General features: G+C 33.7%; 1 protein-coding gene and 1 non-coding gene across 4 annotated transcripts in view; one reads left to right on the top strand and one right to left on the bottom strand.

Annotated features, from left to right (window-relative positions):
* The first annotated feature begins 758 nt into the window (after positions 1–758).
* TRNAF-GAA (transfer RNA phenylalanine (anticodon GAA)) lies at positions 759–832 on the top strand. The gene has a single exon. It is a non-coding gene; the product is annotated as a tRNA-Phe (tRNA).
* A 7,958-nt stretch (positions 833–8,790) lies between these two features.
* Positions 8,791–11,686, bottom strand: part of TrpA1 (Transient receptor potential cation channel A1) — an 86,866-nt gene continuing 83,970 nt past the window's right edge. For all 3 annotated transcript variants that reach the window (XM_076135043.1, XM_076135041.1, XM_076135042.1), the window contains 2 exons: positions 11,543–11,673; positions 8,791–11,274 (listed from right to left, as the gene is read on the bottom strand). In XM_076135043.1, coding sequence (XP_075991158.1) covers positions 11,137–11,274; positions 11,543–11,673 — 269 coding nt within the window. In that variant the 3' untranslated portion in view covers positions 8,791–11,136. The remainder of the gene's footprint in view (positions 11,275–11,542; positions 11,674–11,686) is intronic.

The raw sequence follows: 11,686 nt of genomic DNA, 5'->3' as shown, positions 1-11,686 counted from the left end.
GCTCTCCTCAAATTTGCAATTTTTGCATAACGAATAATCCAATTCACGATGAGTTAGTAAATTTCAATAAGTATATATCTTAAAACCGCACTTGGCGTGGTGGACTCAAGGCCTAACCCCTCCCCTCATTACGGGAGGAGACCCTTGCCCAGCAGTGGGACAGTAATGGGTTGTAGTTGTTAGTAATGGTGGGTAAAAGAAAGAGCAAAGTCTTAAACCATGAACAATCTTCTGCTTAAATGAAGTACAACTTTCGATATAATATATTTCTAAACGATTTACGAGGCAACGAAATATAGGTACAGCAGTGTTAAACGATTAAACTAATTCTTATAATCTACTTACATGCGTATTAAATAAAACAAGCTTATTACTTAATTGCAATCAACAAACTTTACATCTTAGCACAATCTGCATGCAACTTTGTAATTATTGTAACCACATTTAAAATTACGAACGTTCTCAATTCGTCTGCATTTATTAAATGTTTACCTCATATTTTATTGGGTTGACCCACTATGAAGTTTCGTTTCACATTTCAAAGGTAGTGCTTTTCAAGTAGCATGATACGAATTTGATCAGTATTGAATTGACATTGAGATTTTCTTGCCTTTTTATCTATTAGATAGGTAACCCGACACCTATGCATAAACTACAAAATTTATATCCAGGTTTCGGCAGACAATAAGGGCTAAATTTGGTTGCACTTTTGCTGTATCCCGACGCAACTGAATCAGTATTTCGTCCTGGTGCATCAAGGGGATGTAGCTCAGTGGTAGAGCCGCTCGACTGAAAGGTTCGAGAGACCTCGGTTCGAATCCGAGCATCCCCACACTGTCAACAACACTGCAACAGCCATACTCACGCCTCTAAAGTGGGTATGGGTAACTGCAGTGTTGTTAACATTTTTGATTTTTATTTGCAACTTTTGTCTCAGAACTACAAATAACTTTTTGTACATTTTGTAATATTTTTATGGAATTATTTCAACATTTAATAGTAATAAAGTGATAAAACGTTACTATCTTCGAAACTTAGCAATAACTGTAAATAATTGTTTCAAATAATAATCGAGTTTGACGAAACAAACATAATACCTCTAATATATGACCATAACATGCATACAATATCACGCCTCATTCCCCAGGGGCTGGCAGAGGCTATAGTAAGCGATCTGAAGAGGCGAAGCGATACCAATCGCTACAAGTCTGAAAAGTGTGTGTAATGCAATTTAGTATTAAAATTCATATTTAGGAGATTGTACCCCAAAATATTTACTGCAAAGGCTTTTAAATGCGAAAGGGTTCTCTTAGACTAATGCTACGAGTTTACAATCATTAATAACACTACACTATTGTAATATACAAAGATTAAAACAGAGTTAAAGTAGAACAGAGACAAAGTAGTCTAAAGAAAAATATTAATATTAAATAAGTATCTTTTATTTTTATTTTATTTACGTCGAAACTTACATACCGTACAAGTTTAAAAGCACCAAAATATAATCACAGACCTGCGTGGCCAGATTTATTTGTCCCTTCTTTATTTCACGTATAAAAAGAACCTGGACCCTTCCAGTATGAACATTTAAAATTACTGGTTTGTAACAAACACGTGTAAGATAATTGTTTCAAGTTTTTTTTGAGATAGCAGATAACTGCTGACTGTCACGTATGTTATAAACAGACATGGTATTCATTTCAGTTATTTTGTGAATTTCTATTTAAACTTGTGTCTGAAACATGTTACATAATTATGCAGTATCGCAAGTGTTATAATAACAACAGAATATATTCCTCACTAGTAATAAATTTGACGATTATGTATCATTGAAAGTAACAGTTGGATCGTTGTATACTGACACTTGTAGACACTGGTCTACAACTCTACAAAGGACCTTGCTTACCTTTGATTTTTTCACAAAAAGTCAGCACAGACTAATGTATGTGCTTATCTTAACCGGCTTATCGGCCGGCTATAAAAAGCTTCTCATTAGAATTTCTTTGCAAACAAAAGACTTCCACGATCCTTAGGAAATATTGTCAAACTTAAGCGATAGGAACGTACCACAGGGTTATATTTAAGCAGTTCAGTTTTTAGCCCTAAAATTTGCTTAAGTATTTAAAGTAAATGTGTGCATTTACTGCATTACCTGCATTTATGCAGGATTTCATAATGGATGCATTTGTATAAACTTTGTAATTAATGTACCTATTATTATTAAGTAATTTTTATGGTTTTCATTGATACAATGAATACCACTCCAAAAATATTGATAAACGGTTGTAGCGATCTGATAGTAAGTATCTTACTACCAGATTTAAAGCTGATGATTCTGTACGAGCAGTGGAGTTTATATAGGGGTGTCGGAGAATCTTAATAGCGCGTTCTAGCAACACGCTATACTCATGCCTGCCACCTGTCGAGTTCTGAGGTAAATGTTTAGAATAGGGAATAAAATCATGCATTATTAATACTGTAGTACCGGTTACACATCTACTGCGCTGGAATTTACTCAAGTGGTTTTAACCCCATCGTTTGGTGTCAAAGGTTTATGAAAAGACAACTCTATAAGTCAACTTTTTGTATAGATTTGTTTGTCTACATCTATGAGGTAGTAGCTCATAAATACGTAAAAAGATAAGTCTTGATACTCTTAATAAAGTCATAGACTTGACCGAACTTATCGTCATCATCGTTTATTTTATTTATTAGTGAAGATGAGAAAAAACATTCATTTTTGACTACAACACGTAGTTTCTACATCTGTAATCATGGTTAATGTTCACTGATGCCACAAATCTAGTAGCTTCTTTGCTGATTGGTATACTTAGTAATTTAGTACGTAATTTATGCACTTTATTGATAAGCTCATATTCCTAATGACTGCTAGCACGAGGTAGTAAGCAGGCTATATAAAGCTACTCATGCCAATTTTTAACATACTATCACAGTGAGCCATGATAAGCCAATTCTAACCTCGATGAAAGTGCAAGCAAGCAGTTTACGCACAAGCTTACGGCCTCTCTACAATAGCAGTAATTTTGATACCCGTCAAAACGGGCAAGTTTAGGGCCTATGAGGAGTAAGAATAGGTGTAGGTAATTGCGACGGCTAGCTTACAGCCACGCATTATCCCATATTACTCTTAAGATGATTCCTATATACTTTCATGTGTACACGATGGTGTTCATTGGTGACAATGAATTGACCACACAAAAAAATATTGACTGAAGTAATTAATATCAAAGTGAGTGTTCGTAAACCACGAACTACCTCACGAAGACAAGTGAACAATACAGACCGGGGGTTTATATAGGGGTGCCGGGCGAATCTTAATAGCGCGATTTAGAAAACCAGTACAGTACCATCTAGTGAGTTACGGGGTAAATATTACGCTTGACGATAGTTTTAACAAATAATCATGGCGTTTGGGACTTCAGTAATTTAAAACTTATGGTCATGAGTATCTATCAAAATGACGCAGATGCAACTCGAAAATTTTCTAATTAAATCGTACCCTTTTATAACATTAAGAAAAAGCTCAGTTTTTTTAATAATTAGTCAGTATTTGTTTATATTTGTATAAATTTTCGAGTTACGCTTGACCGCTATAATAGCTTATTGAATAGTCATTTTAACGACCGATATCACATTATTACACACATTATTTGGGACTATACTATATTACTGATGAGGAGCTAATATGCAATCAGCCGGCTATAAATAGCTTCTCATCAAAATTTATCTGAAAATAACTAAATTTCATGATGCTTAGCAATAAGTTACTATCTATTTAAATTAGGTTTCAATAGCTCTTTTGACCACACAGTTTGCTTAGGTATTGAACGTAAGGATGACAAGCGCAGGCCCACATTCAACAACAATTATGTTATGATGTACATATTTATGTGCAATCGGCCGGCTATAAAAAGCTTCTTAATTCAATTTAATTCTCTGAAAATCATCGACTAAAGAAGTATTGAAGCAGTAGGTAGGTGAGTACCTACTTCACAGATTGAAATTCGAATAAAATTTATGCATTTTTACTACGAGTGTATACTGTATACATTCACAATCGTAAACATTTACTTCGTAACTCGATAGATGGCATGAGTTGAATATTACATGTTGCTAAAACGCGCTATTAAGATTCTCCCGACACCCCTATATAAACTCACTGCTTGTACAATCATCAGTGTTAAAACTGGTAGTAAGATACTTGCTACCGGTTTACCACAACCGTTCATATATTTTTGGAGTGATATTCGTTGTATAAAATACAAGAATATCATCGAAAACACCTCAAAATAATGTTTTAAAAACCAGGTTTGTATAATTACATTCCTTGTTTTCTTGGCAAATGACAGTGGATAACTTTAAGTTAAATTCAAAGTTTAACATGAGTTGTAGAGCTGAAAATCCGTTATTTTCTAAGCGTTATGAAAGTCTGTTACTTTGGGAAGGAAATTGTAATGGGCATCTTTTTTTAGCCGGCTGATCGCACAACAGCAAATCATTAGTAAATAGTTATAATTATTCAAGTAAGTTTTGTATTACAGTATCTACTGTAATACAAAGTACACGGAAACGCTGATGTGTAAGTGGGAATTCAAGTTAAGGTTTGTTTTTTGAGCAATTAACGAAAGGCCAAATAAATCTATCGATGCACAGACAGCACTTTTGTAACTTGTACAAAACTTGAGTTTTACTAAAGCGCATTGAATTAATCAGCTGTATACATAAAACATCATGAAGACGTGTGAAATTTACGTATTGAGCATGTATTGCTAACGAATGAGCAAAGCCCACTTTTGCTACAACTTTTTCTCGAAAGCTTAATGAAAAGACAAAAAACAGACTACTAGCGCCATCTCCCGGCATTTTCCAGCGACAACGAACCAACGACTCTACAACACCACAACCCTCTACCCTTAGCTTTTTTGAACTCCTAGATGGCGGCATCTAGCGAAGATTATTTAGGTAACTGTGCGACTGAAACTTTCGAATTAGTAATAAAATGTTATTTCTACACTTAAAAATAAATTGTTGTTCGCTAGTCGCTAACTACAAATCATTTGAGTAAATCACTTGTAAGTTGTGTTTGGTAAAAAATCTCAGAGTAAGTCTTCTACTTACAACAGTTAATTAATTGAAAACTGAAACATTTATTACGGGCCAGAAAATACATACATGATATGTTGTCTTTTACAACTTTAAGTCCTTTAGTGATGTTCAGTGCTTACGAGTCATTGTAGCTCAGCGTAGCCCTTTGTTTGTAGTTTGGTGTAGGTAGCAGTTGTACAAAAATATGAACACGGTTTCTTACCCTGAATAAAACTACCGTATTTCGTGTACAATGTTAAGTTATTTCAGACAACAGTCTTAGGGGGACATAGCTCAGAGGTAGAGCTTTCGATTACAGATCGAGAGGTCCCTGGTTCAAACAGACTGGTTGACTACTCAAAATACCTTTTTGCACAATTATCTGATCTTTTGAAATCCTTGGTCAAGCTTCGGATTCGGGTGTCCTTGAAATGCACGAGGAACACTTTTGTGCCAGTTATTTGATATTTTTAAATCTTTATGAGTGACTCTCCTTTAGATAAACGTATCGAGTTCGTTTGATGGATATTTCTTATTGAAATTTCTTATTGCCGTCAATTTATTTAAAAAAAAGGACCGTGAAACATAGTATTTACCCCGTAACTCACTAGATGGTACTGTACTGATTTTCTAGATCGCGCTATTAAGATTCGCCCGGCACCCCTATATAAACCCCCGGTCCGTGTTGTACATTTGTCTTCGTGAGGTAGTTCGTGGTTTACGAACACCCACTTTGATATTAATTACTTCAGTCAATATATTTTTTGTGTGGTCAATTCATTGTAACCAATGAACACCATCGTATACACAAAAAACTAGGAACAAAGTCATCTAGCAATATTGTAGAGCGTATCATCGCTTTATTTCAACTGAGTAAAACAGAGAAATTAATCTCGATAGTTACATTTGTCTGCTTTACTATAGTTTAATTGCTCTCTTCACTTTTCTTTCTCGTACGTACTGCGTATGGTACATTGAAGATTCCTTAACAGTTTAAATGTCAATCAAGTATTAGTCAAATCATTACTCTTTATGAAATGTCAAAAACAGATTTTAGTATAGAAATATAGATAATGTAGTGACATCACAATACCGTATTTTCGTTGGAATCAAGTCTGTAATAGCAAACCAGCAATAGAAATGTCAAATACACATTTTAGTATAAAAATATGACATAATTACGTCACAATGTCATATTTTCGTAAGTATCAAATGAGTGCCTAATTATATACATATAGTCTGTAACTATTACCATTTAAACAGCATGTACGAAAAACATAACGTAGCCTGAGCATTTTAAATGAACCTTAACAAGTTAAATATTTTTTCGTTAACCCAGACAAATACCCAATTGCAACAAAAATAATGTGCAGCTGCTATAACTTGCAATCATTTCATTCAAACCACTCGAACGAGTTTGTTGCTAACCAGTAATTTTGCATCTTTCTATAGAGACTGGTCTGGCTAGGTCCAGATTGTTTCCATATACCAAATAAGATCGAATAAAATAGGAAGGGTGAAATTAATTTGCAGACGCAGATGTATGCAATTTTTTGTAATATAAAACAGGACCCTAATCTCTGCAATCCAATGTAAGTATCAAAATTTTAATACGAAGCGCTGATGTGTTATTTGTATGAATTTGGATATACAATACCGGTGCATTGTTAAATAGCTTCGCAAGTATTAATAAAATTGTGACTAATGATATATCACGTTGGCGATAGCCGATTTTGCAGAAAACTCACGAATTCAGTGCGGTGCGGTGCATAAACAATAGTATCAATCGTTAGGCTTGTGACCAATATGAGTTATCTGCAAAAAATAAACATACTTTTTAAGGCTAATCATTCAGTAATGCGCTGTTTTCTGTCACTTTTAATTGTTGCACAGCACATGTAGCAAAAGCTTTCAAGAGCAAAACTAAATTGAATTACCATTTGTCCCAATGGTATTCATTCAAGTACTCGCTAAAGCTCTAGAGATTTCTTTCGACTCTATCTCACGAAGTGTCTCTCTCTATTATATAACCTACTACTACCTACTACCTAAGAGTACCTACCTTGTAGGTAAAATTGACATCTGAATAGAAAGGGCTCAATATTAAAACGAGCTTTTAATTACACGAAATCTGTTTCATTAAACAGAGACATCCAACCAAGTGTCTGGACTTATGGATCAACTTAGATTAATCTATAATATAAAAATGAATCGCCAAATGTGTTGCTAAGCTCAAAACTGAAAAACGACTAAACCAATTTCCCTTAAAGCATTTTGGAAAGTGTCTTTGAGACACTTGCAGTTTTAGTACACCTGCACTTACTAGTACTAGCAATGCTTCATCAAATATTGAAATTCAATATTGGCAATGATCTAATTGTAATATAATTATACCGTAACATAGTTATGAAGAAGGAGTTTTTTTGTATACCGTAACATAGTTTTTAAACTCCGGCTTGTTCGGACTTTTACCACTGAGAGTTGGTAAATCTTAGGATTTACCACAGTTCGGGCTTTTACAGTAACATATGTATGTCGTACCTATTTATTTTAAGTACCAGTGATAAAATAATTCGATATAATCTTAAAAATGCATAAGATTATTCAGATTTGGAGATATTAAATTATATATCATAGTGTTTATCGATGGTGTTCATTGGTTACAATGAATATACCACGCCAAAAAAATGCTGAAGAAATGTAGTATAGGAATAGGACAGGAAAGGATTTAATTTTACTGCCCCACCAGTATAACTGTGAGAAACTGACCGGGGGTTTATATAGGGGTGCCGGGCGAAACTTAATAGCGCGATCTAGAAAATCAGTACAGTGCCATCTATCGAGTTAAAAACTAAACATTGTTACAGGCACAGATTTGTAAAAATAAGCATGGTTTGGTAAATACACGATTTATTTACTAAAGAATAAAATGTCTAATGTGCCATTTTCAACGATAGTTCTTACGAAAGTCAAATTTTTCTTTTCACTCAATTTATGTTGATCGCGCTCTTTAAATGTCATCTGTTTTCTAATTCCAGAGTATAGAATTTCAACAAAAGGCCCCACTAGCTGAAAGATTTTTAGTTCACTAGAAATCGGCCAAGACTATCTAGCTTCCAGAAGACAGCAATGTTTCAAAAAACTTACAAAATCTCTATAAAATATGTTATTTTCGGCCAATCGCTTTCTTCCTTCCCCCCTGAGGAATAGTTTTTTTTTAATTGAGTTTATTTCACAATGTTGACCACTGTTACTCGCTAGCTTAGCGAAACATCTCTTATGTTGATGAATCCAACGGCTCATAAAGGAATCGTATTGTATAATTACGAGTGTAACGAGGTTGTATAGTCCCAAGTGATAGGTATGTAGTATCTTTAAACTACTTGTTCAAATGATATCTAGTTCAATACTAGAGGTCGTCACTAACCGATAAATTGCTGCCGACTGCTATTTAAATTCAAAGTTCAAAGAGATTATTCAAAATCCCGGATTTCAAAATGAAATTCTGCTCAGGTGTTTGGTGTAATTTTAACCCCTCCTTCAATACGTAAGGAGACCCTTGTCCAGCAGTCGGACCACTCGGACATCGGACTCTCTTTCTGCAAGTGTCTTTATAAATCTGCACTGCGTAAATATGTCTTTCAGCAACAAAGATGACTGAGCATAAATAAAACAAACTTATACCTACTAAAAAAGACTTTATTTTCAAAAAGTTTACATCGAATAATTTTCCTGGGGTCCATACAAGCTGCAGTGGTGGGAATCTACCATTCATGATAAATAAGGCCTGTAATGAAGTCAAAATATAAACGTAGTCTTAGATTAACATGACTAAGAATAACACATGCAGACAGATTTTGATTTATAGTCAAACTAATATGTGAACATTCAAGATTGAAATTTAGTAAAATACTTCGTTACAAACCTCTTTACATTATTAGAAATACAAAAATATTTACTACAGTGTTTTAAACATTAAATACGTAGGCTGAATTAAATACTAGTTTACGAAAAAGAACTGATATTTTGAGAACAATTTCAAGATTGTTTATCAAGTCTTACGGCGATGACCTCGTTAACCCTACGGTTGTCGAAACATTCCAAGCTCTGAATAACTTACCCATTGTCTACTTGTTTCAAATAACATGTTTTTAAAACATGTCCGTCCAAAAATACACATCTTTTGAGGCACTACCAGCCTAGCTAGTCTCGTTTGTGGATATATATTTATATTAAGTACCAAAATTAAAATGCTAAAGCTTTTAAGTTATTATATTTTCGAGTATTTTCGTTGTATTCGATAAATAATGAAGGGTTATTGAAATACTAATTTCTTAGCAGGGTTGTCAATGTCGCAATAATTATTTAAATTTTATGACGACTAGGATGGCACCACCGTATCCAAGCTCTTATAAAAATTACGTACAAATACTAACCTTAATTGTATTATAATAATACATAATAAATAGATAAAAATTGTCATATTATTATATCATGGTCGAATCGAAGTCGAGATACCTTCATGACTTTCTCATTTAAAGAGCCTCGCTCTCTGTAAAGCTTGTACTTATAAAAAGTATATCTTATATTTATCGTCACTGAGAAATTTATAATTCGGTTTTACAGACGATAAGAGCAAAATATTTTGACTATTTGTTATTTATACGAATCATTTGATTTTTGTAAAAAAAAAGGGAATCAAGTTCTACTGCCTGTATATTTTTTTGCGTTTCAAGCTTATGTTTATTAAATTCTTTATCTTCGTATTAAAGTAACAAAATATGTTTTAGATAAATAGCATACACAAAAAAATAATTATTATATTACATAATTACTATTTACGCTTAACTTGTGAAATAATAAGACTAGAATGTTTTGATAACTAAAGACAAATATTAATTGACTAGTTTGTTTCTAACTTCCATATTTTAAGTACAAAAAAGAAAAAACATATCTTAAATAATTTCGGTATCAGATTGTTATATCTTGGCCAGCCAAGGAAATAAAATAAATAATGGTTAAAACCTACATTTTATCAATATAACCTAACATTTAAGAAACTACATTTAAATATTATAATAAAGCCTCCGTTTCGTAATTCTTTACCACTACCAAGATGATATTATAACATGTCAATTATGTAATTGTCTGTCTACTATATGACCAATTTGTATGTGTTCAAAGACCGCTACACCGAAGAGCGCGTAACGTTTGCGTATAGTGCACGTGACAGTAGCGTACACGCACCGTTCCCGCAAGAAATATTAAAAAGAAATACGCGCAACGTGAAAACGGCCTTTTTCTTCTCAATATATAATTAGTTTTTTTCATAAAACAGATGTTTAAAATACCGTCCTAATTTTTCCTTTCCCTGGCCATCAACTTACATTCAACTAAGCTTACAAGTTACAACATTAACATGTAAAAATGTTTACCGTTACAATTATTATCTCTAGATATCATATGATTCCATTCATATATAAAATATTTTAAAACATTTAAAATGTGATTACATTCCATTAATTGATATTAGCAAACGGTTAAGAAGCGAATTCATTGTGCAAACTATTTGTCAGAACGTCACTAGACATTCTTCATTACTACAAATAGAGTGAGTAAGAATAAACTTATTTTAAACGGCTAATAACACAAACTATTTCACTTATTGATACGAGTGCTTTAAATTAATAAAAAACTAATTACGATATTTTAAAATACAATCGTAAAATGCGAAATAAACGATAATATACAATAGCGCCATCTAATGGCATTAAATATAAACAACAAGCATTTACAAAAATCATGACTGTCCTGAATCGCGCTATGAGAAGCGCGTTTGAAATAAATAGCAAAATAAATTAACTAAATATTAAAATTTCAGTATCGATTAAATGCGTATCATAAATAAATATTACACTTCTAGAATATAGATTAATCCTACGAATCTACTTCAAGATATTATTATATCTCGTAAATATGTTTTGGTAAATCGTGATCGTGCTGACGTCGCCGTGGTCGTTTGGTGAGTGTTTAACCACCTTTGTTGAAGGAGGATGCTGTGCGCAGCTTCTTGCGGCTCCGAGGGGAGCTCCAGCGAGGAACCACGCGGGTGTCTCCGGGAGATACGCCCTCATCCACATCATCGGCTTCAGTTTTGATCTCCATTTTCTGTAAATTATTGAAGCATCTCTTTGAAAATGTTATAGGACATTGTGACCTGACCTGACGAGCGACTATCAGCTAAGTAAAATTGTAAGAAGTATTCTAATGCAATAAGAATTGTGCCAAAAAGAGGTTTGTACATAGGCACAGAACACTTAACGGCAGCAAGGGAGATGAAATATTTATGAACCAGAAAATTCTTGGTAGATTTATAACTACAATGTGTTAAACTAAAAGTAATAAATGTGGGTGAACCCAATGTAATTAATGCTACCTGCACAATAAGCCTGACGAGTGTGTGCTGCTGTTCCAACAAGTGTGACATCTCTCGGAGCTTGCGCTTCTGTTTGTCCAGTTCAGCTGTGATGTAATCCTCACTGCTCTCCAGCACCAGGTCTAAGCCACCTGCAAAAACACA

This window comes from Anticarsia gemmatalis, chromosome Z, assembly GCF_050436995.1.
Source record: "Anticarsia gemmatalis isolate Benzon Research Colony breed Stoneville strain chromosome Z, ilAntGemm2 primary, whole genome shotgun sequence".
NCBI classification, from domain to species: domain Eukaryota; kingdom Metazoa; phylum Arthropoda; class Insecta; order Lepidoptera; family Erebidae; genus Anticarsia; species Anticarsia gemmatalis.
The sequence above is the reverse complement of the archived record's forward strand: the minus strand, read 5'-3'. Positions and strand labels throughout refer to the sequence as shown.